At 36.4% G+C, this 12,042-nt stretch overlaps 1 protein-coding gene across 2 annotated transcripts in view; it reads left to right on the top strand.

Moving 5' to 3' along the window:
- Positions 1-32: 32 nt before the first annotated feature.
- The window catches only part of LOC110042304 (inositol 1,4,5-trisphosphate receptor-like), a 45,503-nt gene continuing 33,493 nt past the window's right edge, over positions 33-12,042 (top strand). For both annotated transcript variants that reach the window (XM_089272833.1, XM_089272832.1), the window contains exons 1-14: positions 33-347; positions 441-511; positions 648-760; positions 4,518-4,604; positions 6,740-6,844; positions 7,117-7,170; positions 7,296-7,394; positions 7,944-8,027; positions 8,315-8,461; positions 9,037-9,132; positions 9,570-9,724; positions 10,352-10,451; positions 10,852-11,012; positions 11,566-11,707. In XM_089272833.1, the coding sequence (XP_089128959.1) occupies positions 259-347; positions 441-511; positions 648-760; positions 4,518-4,604; positions 6,740-6,844; positions 7,117-7,170; positions 7,296-7,394; positions 7,944-8,027; positions 8,315-8,461; positions 9,037-9,132; positions 9,570-9,724; positions 10,352-10,451; positions 10,852-11,012; positions 11,566-11,707 (1,503 nt within the window). In that variant the 5' untranslated portion in view covers positions 33-258. The remainder of the gene's footprint in view (positions 348-440; positions 512-647; positions 761-4,517; positions 4,605-6,739; positions 6,845-7,116; positions 7,171-7,295; positions 7,395-7,943; positions 8,028-8,314; positions 8,462-9,036; positions 9,133-9,569; positions 9,725-10,351; positions 10,452-10,851; positions 11,013-11,565; positions 11,708-12,042) is intronic.

Genomic DNA, 12,042 nt, shown 5'->3' with positions numbered 1-12,042 from the left:
CTAGAACCCAGTCTTTTTGTAAACAGCGCAGTATACTTTCTGAATGAGGTAGCGAGTTTGGAGTGCAACATCTTTTATATACAACTTGCTTATATTCACTTTGTTTATTTTTACGGTGGATTCCTTTGTAGAGCAGTGCAAGGAAACAGCCATGAAAATAACGAGATGACTATCGGCTCTGCGTCCGCATTTTTGTGGATCCAATGTTGAAATTGTTCGCTGATTCGGCGCGCGTAAATTCGAAGTTTGCGTTGAACGATGACCCAGCAGACGAGCCTTCTACATATCGGCGATATCGTCTCTCTTTTCGCCGAGGGAACCGTCAATGGATTCATTAGCACACTCGGGTAAAGGACCAAGATGTGTATTATGCTATCAGCCTGTTTATTAGCTCTTTTGTGTTGTTTTTCCTGTTTAAAAATCAAGCTGTCCATTTCCAGCCTTATCGACGATCGCTGTGTTGTGCAGCCGTCCGCTGGCGACCTGAATAACCCGCCGAAGAAATTTCGTGGTAAGCAAACAACTGGTCAACTTGATCGTCCGTTAAACACTCCTAACAATGAAGAAGGTTTATAATGCGACACGACACGCATTAGCTAAACAACTAGCACGTCCATAATTCTCGTCTTTATTCTGTTTAATTCCAGACTGCTTGTTCAAAATATGTCCGTCGAATCGCTACTCCGCACAGAAGCAATTCTGGAAGGCTGCGAAACCGACCACAAGCGCTACAGATGCTGTTTTGCTGAAGAAACTTCATGTAAGTTTCTGATATTATATCGTAAATTACAGTGTAAGTTTCTCATAGTTTTTCCAATGCTTTCTTTACCCTCGCGTCAGGGATTAGAGATTTCACACCTTTTAACTCGAGCATCGTCGAGCTAGATATTTTTATGAACTTCCTGTGTACAGGCTTACAAAGGAATTAAGCCTTTAAACTTCATCAATTACATTTGCGACTGTGATAAAACCAGAAGTTAATTTGAAAGATACGTACGAAGTATTGAACGAGGAGTACGATCGAAATTAGCATTGTACCAATTTAACATTTTTTTTTTCACCCCATTGATCAAGGTACTACTTTTCTCTCGTTCCCTGGGGTGAGAAGTTATCGCACGACTTGGTCAGATCAAAACTTATGTTTATTTGTAGAGCAGTCCTCGTGCGAAGTGTAGAGGAAGACCAGTTGTGTACACAAATTTCTGGTACTTATATAACATGTCCCCCGATTCGAGAAATGAAGTATATATTTTGCGAAAAACTGGATTGATATTTCTTCTGGCTGTTTGAAAATTGAAATTTAAGAAAATTGTAATGCTGGCGGTTTTATTTTCCGGAGGAAAAGATTATACCGTTTTTCGATTGACGTGGAAAATGATAAATTCACCCACTTTCGGTCTTTAATTTTTTTTTTTTGATCTGCATAATAGATTGTAAGAAAATATTCTCTCTGCTCAATAGCTGGTTCGTTGGTTTATTTATGTTAATTTTTTGGGCGCTGAAGGGAAATACGGAAGAAAAAAAATATTCTGTTTCGAAAGAGGGAAAAAAGTCACATTTGCCAAGATCTGTGACCTCTTATGGTTCACAACTGTGCGACGAAAAACTCAGGATTTGTTTTTTTATTGTTTTGATGTGTTGTGTTCAATAATCCGATATTAAATACAACAGCTGGATAGCTAAAGTAAATTTTTAAGCTTAATTCCCTAGAGCATTTTTTCCAATCATTCAGGATAGAACGTTTCACGATATAGTTACATTATTCTTGAATGTTACATGTAATTGGCCTTCATGAGCTATTGAACAATTGTCAGCTAATTCTGATGCGACAGTCTTGGGGTAAATAGTCTTGGAACTATTTTAGTTAACTCAGACAAGTGTTTCAGTGCTGTATAAAAATGACATTGAAATTAGATATAAACAGGAAGAATTTTTTTTCTTTTAACTCTTACGCCAACTCCACATGGAACTTTTAACAGTAGCAGACTTGTTTGGTGGACTAATATTTTTCACAGCCAGTTGTATTGATCAAGGGGCCTATGTACTGTAGTGATATTCAGGAAATTAAATGTCCATACTTAGTATTTATTTGAGCTTGTATTTGATTTTCTGTATTAGCAGACTGTTTCAGGTTATTGGCCAGCTCACTATCAACCTTATCGCAGACTTTCAGTAGAAGTTGTTTTCATTTTACATTTGATGAGCGACAAACTACCATAGCTACCAAGTCCCATAGGCTTGCTTTTATTTGCTTGTCTCGGTAAACTTGTCATTATCAATGATAATAGAAAGTTACGCAGGAGCCAAGATTTTAAGTTACCATTTGAACTAATGATATGTTGATATTTCATCATTTGTGAGCAAAATTATAAATAAATTATAAAAGTGTAATCACTTACTAATAATTCATATTTTTGCTTATTAATGTTTAGCCCCCCCCCCCCCCTTAAACAGGTAAAAAACTAGATGTCAGTTACCCTGACTAACTGGATACCGTCTGTAACCAGTAAACAATTCTATCAACACTGTAATAACTTAGAGAATTCTGAAAACAAATTTTTGACAACCCGCAAATGTCTCTGGCAGTGCCATATATGAAGTACCTATTTCTAACAGCAAATTAGAACTGCAACAGGACTCATCAAAATTTAAATCTTGATATCACATCAGCTGGCTGAGTGATAGCAGACTAAGCCAAAAATGTGAACTCAGTCAGTGATAGATTGTGATAAGAATTTTATATTAAATTGAAATGAAGTCAGTAATAGTTACAAAGAAATTAATTGCTACTTGATATAATCCTTTGGACGAATTTGATATGACTCGGTGATCGGGGATAAAATTAATGATATGTTACCTTCTCAGTTTAATCCCTTGATTAAGTGTTAATTGTAATAAATTATTTTGCCAAGATACAATACTATGATTTAAATAAACAAGCATTACAGTGTGGAAATCACATACTCTTTGAAGTATACTGGCATGGTACGGCCAATGACGTGTATCCAATATGATTGTGTTTTCAATACAAACAAGGTCTATTTGGTTAAGCAAGAATATTAAAATTATTTTGATAACCTTGTATTCATGAATAACTCATTTTAAACAATATATTCAATGACTTGCTATCAACTGAAGATATATTGTCCTTCAAGGAAATGGCTTTGATTCAATATTGGACTCCCTGATAATCCATTTCCCTATACTGTAGACTTTGCCTGAAGCAGTCTATAGACTGAATAAGAACTGGATTCAATAGACTCCTATGGATAGATATAGAATGTATTTGGTGCAGTGTATGTCAAATAGATTCACATGAACTTAGATAATTTATTAGCTAAATAGTTTTTGTGAAAATATCTGGTACACTAAATCTAATAGTTGTCTAGGTTTTGATTACCTGATATTGGCACCTTTAATTTACTCAGCTTGAGATAATTTATGTTAGTCATGTCTCGCCATCAATTCCATTGTTTGATTAATTTCAGTTTGCCAGAAGAGAGCCTAGAAGGCTGTTTTAATGTCTCATTGGCTCTGATATTGCTTTCCTGTAAAGTGTAGCTATAAATTAATTAGACTGACCAAAACATTCACACTGATATATGTTATATTCATATCTACAATTTTGCCTAACAATTAACTTTAAGTTTGTACTTCATTTGCATATAAATAATTAGATAGTGTACAAACCATTACCCATGTGAGCAACATACGATCTGAAAGATATCGACAAAAGGCAAACATTGTGTGCAAATAGCCTAACCAAACATGATTTTTAATATTGTATCTAAAGATGGATATTAGACCAATTATAATTTTAGACGATTGAGAATTATATTTTTCATTGTTCCAGATTTATTTCCACTAAATTATGCATTGAACTCACTATCTCTTTTCTTATTGGCCGAAAGAGTACAGTGAATTTTTGAAATCAGTGTCTGTGATGTCATCTAGCTGCAGGTTATACAATAATCATGTCAAGGACACCCAAGGTCATGGGTAATCATGTCATGTATGACTGTGGTACAAGGTTTCTAAGGGTAATCATGTCAAGTTTGCGTGCTTTGTGTTGCTTGTCATCAGTGAAGAAGCAAAAACATGACTTCCATTTTTTTTTCCGTTCAATGTGTAATAAAACAATTATTAGATTTGATTTTTGGGATATCCAAAATAATCAAGATCTCAGCAAGGGTTATCAGTCTCAACCTTTGGCTTCGGCTGATAACCCCTACCTCGACCTTGATTATTCTGGATATCACAAAAACCTCATCCAGTAATTGTTTACAATTGTATCTAAAAATGGATATTAGACCAATTACAATTCTAGATGGCTGTGAGTTATATTTGTCATTGTTCCAGATTTATTTCCATAATCGGTAGGTTCAATTTCCAGCCATTTGGGGAGCCATTATGATTCAAGGAATGCAAGCTTGCAAAATGGCTGGAGATGAGCCTAGATAACCCTAAGACAAAGGAAATTTAAAGGAAATAAAATGTATTGTTCAATGATATTTCAGCATGCTGCTGAGTTGGAGAAGAAGCAGAATGACTCGGAGTACAAGAAATGCTTGGGGAGTGTCGTTGAATATGGAGGAGTTATTCAGGTATGTTGTGATGTTTTACACTGGGTCTTTCATTGTGTAATCTTCCACAATTAACAATTATCCCACAAGTGTGCATTGGATATGAGACGGTATATCGCCAACAAGGTGCATAGTGCCAAGTTGGCTATAATCATCTCATATCCAACAAGCGTGAGTGGAATAATAAAAACGCCCCAAAATATAGCAAACAAAACTAAATAAAAAAGGTCCCAAAAAATCACGCGTACTCTTACCATATCATTTTGTAAAGCATGGTATAATTAACAATTATTCCATGAGCGCGTGTTGGATATGAGATGGTAAATGGCTAACGAGGCCTGGAGGGCCGAGTTGGCTATAACCAATCTCATATCCAACAAGCACGAATGGAATAATTGTTTTATTAAATTCGGTGCGTTTGTATACTTGGAAATAATGGCTTAATTTTATTGGATTTTGATTTTACAAAACGACCGGAAGTCAATGTGGCAAAAACAGCAACAAGTGGGAAATCACATGACATGTGCGCCGTTTGTAAAATTAGTTGAATGAAAATTTTGAAAGCGAAGCAAGCGAATTTGCTGAATGAAATTACAATCAAGAAGAATTCAAGGAACGTCTATCAAATGAAGGAGATATAACCTTGGTCAGAAAGTTTGAAAAGCGTTCAAGTTTGAGTCATGGAGAAGAGCCGAATAATTGTGCACTTACACATTGCCATTGTAATAATGCTGCAGAAAACTTTGATCGCCATGTGACACAAACGTTGTGCCAAAATTATTCTTGACAAGATCTCTTTCAGGATTCCCTTGCTTTGAAATCCTTGGCATTTCGAGCTGTATGTGTGGAGCTCATTGTTGGCCAGATTCGGAGTCAGGGAGAGAAACTATCTTAGCGTCAGATTCATCTTCAGAATCTCCGAGGCCATCCTGATGGTTTTTCATGGCTGGTAAAGAACCGGGCTTACTTTGATTAAGCTCAAAACACTCAACTCCTTGAGGTGTCTTTCGCAAGGACATCGGAATTGTTGGTGCTAGCTGTCGTTGATTCTCTCGTCCTCATCGGCCAAAAAAGAGACCGAGATAAAACTAGGTCGTACTCTGTAGCTGTGCAGGATTTTTGCTCTCGGCTGATCCGAGCTTGCTTAAGTCGAACAGTTTCCTCGTCTGCTAATTGGAAATTGGTTTCTTATGGACTACACCGGCAATGATGCCTGTTTTCCTGAGGCATTTTACAAATGTTCTAATAATTTATTTGCCTGGTCAGAGATAGTGAAAAACGGTTTGTTGTGTGGCGGCAAGCGAAGGAAATGATCAATGGTGGCTCTAATGGATTGAACTTGCAATATGTGCCATCTTTCTTCCTCGCAGCGTGTAAAAACACTTCAAACAAACATTCAGTTCTTCTTTTGACATTTCTTATATCGGTTTCAAAAATTTGGTGCCACCAGAACTATGAAGCCATTCTGTTAAGGTAAACATTGTTTTTGTTACATAATCTTCATGAGCGCGTAAAATCTCGACGGTCATATATAATTTTGCCACTTTTAAGGGAAACTTTACGTATACGTACCATTAAATAAGCTAATCTCGAACTTTGTGGCTTTTTTGTTGTTACTGGGACGACATTGTCGATAATTTCTGCTATTTCTTCTGTAGATAGCTCACCGAATCTGCTTTTTTTCATCCATTTTTTTTGTCGACGAAACTTGGCTTCCTGCGAAAAAGTTTTTGCCAAACGACATTTACCACATTCATTTCTATATAAGGTCAAACGCAGGTATAATGGCTGGTAACCGAGATCCACTGAACCAATCAGAAAGCTAGAATTGCATTATCCGAGGCTGAGAATTTAATAATGGGTCATAACCCTTGATAGCTAAACCAATGAAAACTCTTGAATTGCATTATCCAATGATCCAGTTTTTAATAAAAAGAATTATTTCACAGCAATGTTTGGCTTGGAGCTGATGCAACAAAAGACTGTATGTTAAGTCTGAAATGGCATATGGCTCATAGATTAAACCTCAGTCATTCTGATAAAAGGAAACTTATTAAATGAGTGTAGAGGGAAATGAAAAAAGTGATGGATACAACATCTAGATTATTTTTACATTAGAACTTAAGTGTTGATGGATTTAATTTTCACTCTTTAAGCTTCTGCATGTGAAGAGTAACAAATTTCTAACAGTGAACAAGCGACTTCCAGCCTTGAGAGAGAAAAATGCCATGCGAGTAACCTTGGATACCAATGGCAATGAGGTAAGGAATCAAATACTCTTTTTGCCTGTAGAAGAGTCATGGTGGATAATAAGTGTATGCCATTCAAAACAACAGGTAACGATGGCATAACAAGGTGTAGTCTTGAGTAACACATGTTATAACCGGGCATGGGTTGAGGCAATACTTGCAAAATGTTTGAAGCACAAACTAGATTTTTCCAACCCATGGGATGGTTTTATTTTAAACAGCTCATTTCTGTTAGAGTATCTCAGCACTGCTCATTGTATTTTTCTTTTGTAAATCTGTTTTAGGGATCTTGGTTTTATGTTGTTCCATTCTACAAGCTCAGATCATCTGGAGATAAGGTCAGAAAAATAATACACTTGCCTGTTCATTCCTGACTGATGAATGTCATTGCCATTGTTTTGGATCACTTCTTTACTATTAAGGTAAAAATTAATTATTCCTCTTAATTATTCCTCTTTGTTAGGTTGTCATTGGAGACAAAGTTATTCTGAATCCAGTAAATGCTGGTCAGCCTCTTCATGCCAGTAATCAGGAGCTGATTGACAATCCAGGATGCAAAGAGGTTGGACCTTGAATTTGTACAAGTCATGCTTCTTATTTGAATGATTGTGTTTTATCTGAGACTCTGTCAGTAGCAAACTTTTATGCATGTAGAGGAGAACTGAATAGACGTGAAATTTGAACCATTTTCAATTCCTTATTTCAATCATGACAGCAATGTCCTGTTAGAAGAAAGGATTACATGTGTGTAGTCCTTGTTTACAATTTATTGTACATACTAACAAATAATTGAATTACTGTGCACCTGAAAACAGCAAATCTCACCTCTAGGAATATTGTTATTACTATTATTCCAGACCTTTAATTTGCTGTCTTTGAAAAGAGCTTAAACCTCAATCTTGAAAAGGGTGTTTGGTGCATCGAAATTTCAGTTGACATTACTTTTAATCTTTTTTGAGTACACTCCATTTAATTTTATCAGGGCATGCTGCTGCTGCTACTGTCACTGCTGCCTCCTCCTCCTGCTACTCCAAATTAAATATTATTTAATAAATAATGTATTGTTGAAAGATGTTACTGTATTGATGTTTAATGTATGTTGTGTTTCAAGGTCAATTCTGTCAACTGTAACACAAGTTGGAAAATATCACTCTTTCTTGCATATGAGGACAACAGCGAAGAGGTCTTGAAAGGGGTGGGTTTATTTTCATTGAAAATGAATACCTAAATAAATTTAAAGTAAATCACCTATTGATGAATCGATCAAGAGTTGGCAACCATTAGTCTGATACTTTTTCTTCTGCAATTTTCATCATAATGTGTCTGAGAGTTTTTCAATATTTTGTTCCATTATTTATCAACTCTTTTGGAGCAACAACCCTGGATGTTGACCAAGTTGATTTCATTGTTATTTTTGACTGTGGTAGAATTGTCATCTGTGAGCTCTGTTTAACATTTTTGTGATATCTTTGCCCTTTCTAGGGTGATGTAGTGAGATTGTTTCATGCTGAGCAGGAGAAATTCTTGACTGCAGATGATTACAAAAAGAAGTCCTATGTCTTCTTGAGAACCACTGCACGACAGACAGCCACCTCAGCAACAAGCTCCAAGGCACTGTGGGAAGTGGAGGTATCAAGAAATAAAATCAACATCACAGAATTGCATCAGGGGTTTCATTTAAGTTGTCAGCAGGAGGGAACTGGTTTTCACAGGCCAGCAGAACCTTTTGAACTGAACTTCTTTTCATGTACATGTAGATGGTCAAACCAGGTGGGCAAAATCATCCTCACAGTCGGCAAATTTGCCTGGTGCCCATCCCTTAATGAACCTCCTAATGGCATATGAAAAATCTGTTGTAGGTTGTTAAATGACAAAGATTTTAAAGAAATTATACTGATTTTTCAAACTCTCAAATTTTCAACCTTCTGATTGTTCCAAACAATGTTTTGCTTACTTAACAAAACATTTGACCAAGAATTGATTAAAAAAATTGGGAAAAATATTTCCATTCTTGTGTATGGTTTGGAAATAAATAAGTTTAGTGCAGAGAAGTAGGCATAAAATGTGATGAAGATTTTCAGGGAAATCTTGTTTTAATCGGTGGTTATAATAAGTAGTTTTTTAAAATTATCATGCATATTGTAATCATGTTAAATTTATTAAATAAATTAAAAACAAGTAATGCTCAGTATTGACTTTGACAGGTTGTTCAACATGATCCTTGCCGTGGTGGGGCAGGGCACTGGAATGGCTTGTTCAGATTCAAGCATCTAGCCACAGGAGACTACTTGGCAGCAGAGGTGATGCTTGCTGGTTATTTTACTGTCTACTGCTTATTTTTTGCTATCTATTATATATACTATCTATTCCAATTCAATAGGTTAGAAGAGGTTGTTAGTGCCAGCCTTTTTTTAACACACTCAGATAAATTCTTTCTAATAGTATTCACATCTTTTATTAAGGATGATACGATATAAAGGTCCTTGCAAAGGTCTATCTTTGAAGAGCCTGAAAATGTTTGGATCAAGGATGGCAGCCTTTTGTATGTTACTTCACATTATTTTTTGGGGGGTTAATTAGCCCTAATAATTTCCGACTACCCTTTTATATACTCTCTTAGGAAGAGTTGGCGAGAGGCATTACAATGATCACTGTAACTACAGAACAAATGAAGATCAAGTGTTTGCTTCTTAATGTTTCCATTGCCAATCAACTGTGATTTTCAACTTTTCCACAGACTGATGATGATCCCACTAAAGACACAACCAGACAAAAGCTGAAAGGAAATGGTGCTGTATGCCATCTTGTTCCCGTCCCACATGGGAATGACGTGGCATCAATCTTTGAACTGGATCCTACTACACTGACGAGAGCAGACTCACTGGTACCAAGGTGATCAGTCAGCAAAAATGCTTCTCAGTTGATGAATTCACATTTATTTATTCATATATTTTAGATTGCTTTGCTTCTCCGGATTGTCAGACCGAGGTACTTCTTCATGTATATTGTATGTCACTTCCATCCTCTTCCTGCTATCTGGATTTGTTCTTGGTAGTGCCGAGTTCAACTCCTCAGCTGCATTGTGTAAATAACCAACTGGTCAGCCCCTTGCCAGTTAGGATTCATTATAGTTTACGTTCTATTTCCAATATTTGTTTAGTTATAATTTACATTGTTCCTAATTAGGACAGCAGCACTAAATACATTTGTCACTTAAATAGAGTTTTTTTTTATTTGTTTTCTTCTGCTACATAATTGCAGTTTTGATGCACAGCCCTTTAGTTTGCTCACAGGAAGTACAGTCTTACACCCAAGAAGTCTGATCTCTCAATTTTGTTAAGGTGGTAGTTAATTAATCTACCATTTACCAAATTTGTTTCCGAGTTAATAAATCAGTAGTGATTGATGTATGAATTGTTGCTCTATTGTTTTCTAAGGTGATCTGCATTACTTTATTTTTAGTAAACAATTTTACCTTTTTCAAACTGCATTGCTTATTTTGTTCATGTTTCTTTGCAGGTCATCATATGTTCGTCTCAGACATCTGTGCACCAGCACATGGGTGCATTCTACCTCCATACCCATTGACAAGAGTGAGGAACGACCCGTTATGCTGAAGGTAAAATGCTACAAACACTTTCACTACCACTATAAGCACAACTCAGTTATTTCTGTACAATCATGCCTCAAGGTGCACTCTCTTCTGCTAGCAAGCAAATGTGGCACGGTAGTGAAAGCGCTCAGCTCCCACCAACATGGTCCAGGTTTGAATCCTGGACTGAATTATAGTTTGTTGTTGGTTCTTGCCTTGCTTTGAGGGTTTTCTCCGGTTTTTCTCAAGCCGCAAAAGCCAACGCTTCTTAATTCCCATTCAATCTAGAAACACTGGATGAAAAGCCTCTCTTTGGGATGCGCTGCTGTGAATTCTTATTAATGTATTAGCTTATTATTATTACAGTGTTATTATTATTACACTGTATTTATTTATTTATTTGTTTTGCAATTTCTTGTATATTCAGATTGGTACAGCAAGCATCAAAGAAGACAAAGAAGCTTTTGCTATTGTCCCTGTTCCTCCAGCAGAAGTGCGAGATTTAGATTTTGCTAACGATGCCAGTAAAGTCTTGGGGTCATTCGCAAACAAGATGGAAACAGGAAACTACACTCAGCACGAAAGACGGTACAGTAGATTGAGTTTTAACTGTTCACAAAAGTGATCAGGGACTGGTTAAAAAAAAAAAAAAAAAGAATCCAATTTCTGAAATTGTCTTTGTGTTTCCGTTATGTTTCCTTGATACATCAAGGCAATTTCCTGATGATTTTTGTTATTTTCATTCTGTATGACAATTTATTGAATAAGAAACTGAATGAGAAATTAGATGGAAAGAAAGTCGTGGTTTATGGTATCTTGGTGGAATTACATGTATGCCAAGTTAGCACATAACATGGTCTCACCTCTTCTATTTTCACACATCCTCACTCATTGACAAGCTAATCCTGGCAATTTTGTGACCCTTAAACCTGGTTATACATGTACATGTATGCTCCAGCTCCAGCAAGTCTCTTGCAGAGTTCTTAGCGATATACTGTCGGACTGTTGTTCAGACTGTCACATGTTTGATTTCAGTTGTATTTTCTCTATTATAATCGCTTGTATCTTTATCAAGAAATTCCCTGGAGATCTTGGTCACTCTTGAAACTTACAGACTTTTTTTTTTTCTACTATCTTCCAGGTTTGTTACACAGCTCTTATCTGACCTTGTTTACTTTGTGACGGAACATGACACTGGAAGGGAAGATGTCTTGAATATCTCCATCCAAAACCCGAACAGAGATCGACAGAAATTGATGAGGGAACAGTACATTTTGAAAGAGGTTAGCAATAATTAAGTCAAGCCTGCTGGCTGAAAATAAAACTCTGGCCACTACTACATGAATGTATTTGCCAAGTCACCATCAAAGTCAATCTAAGCTTGATGAAACTTTACACCTTTTCTGACTTGAAGAATGTGAGGTCAAGGTGGTTACTATTCACCAACTGTTCAATCACTGTAGCTGCCTCTGAAGAGCAATGTTTCTAGCTTGCAAAGAAAGTCTTGTCTGATAGTCAGGGGTAAGTGGATTTTGCATTCAGCCAAGTGGATTCTATTCTTTCCTTACTTGACGTGCAAGTGGAGTTTTTATGGCCAATTTTGGGAAATTCAGATTAC

This window comes from Orbicella faveolata, unplaced genomic scaffold (assembly GCF_042242905.1).
Source record: "Orbicella faveolata isolate gen_17 unplaced genomic scaffold, um_ofav_v1 contig_35, whole genome shotgun sequence".
Taxonomy (NCBI): Eukaryota; Metazoa; Cnidaria; class Anthozoa; order Scleractinia; family Merulinidae; genus Orbicella; species Orbicella faveolata.
The sequence above is the reverse complement of the archived record's forward strand: the minus strand, read 5'-3'. Positions and strand labels throughout refer to the sequence as shown.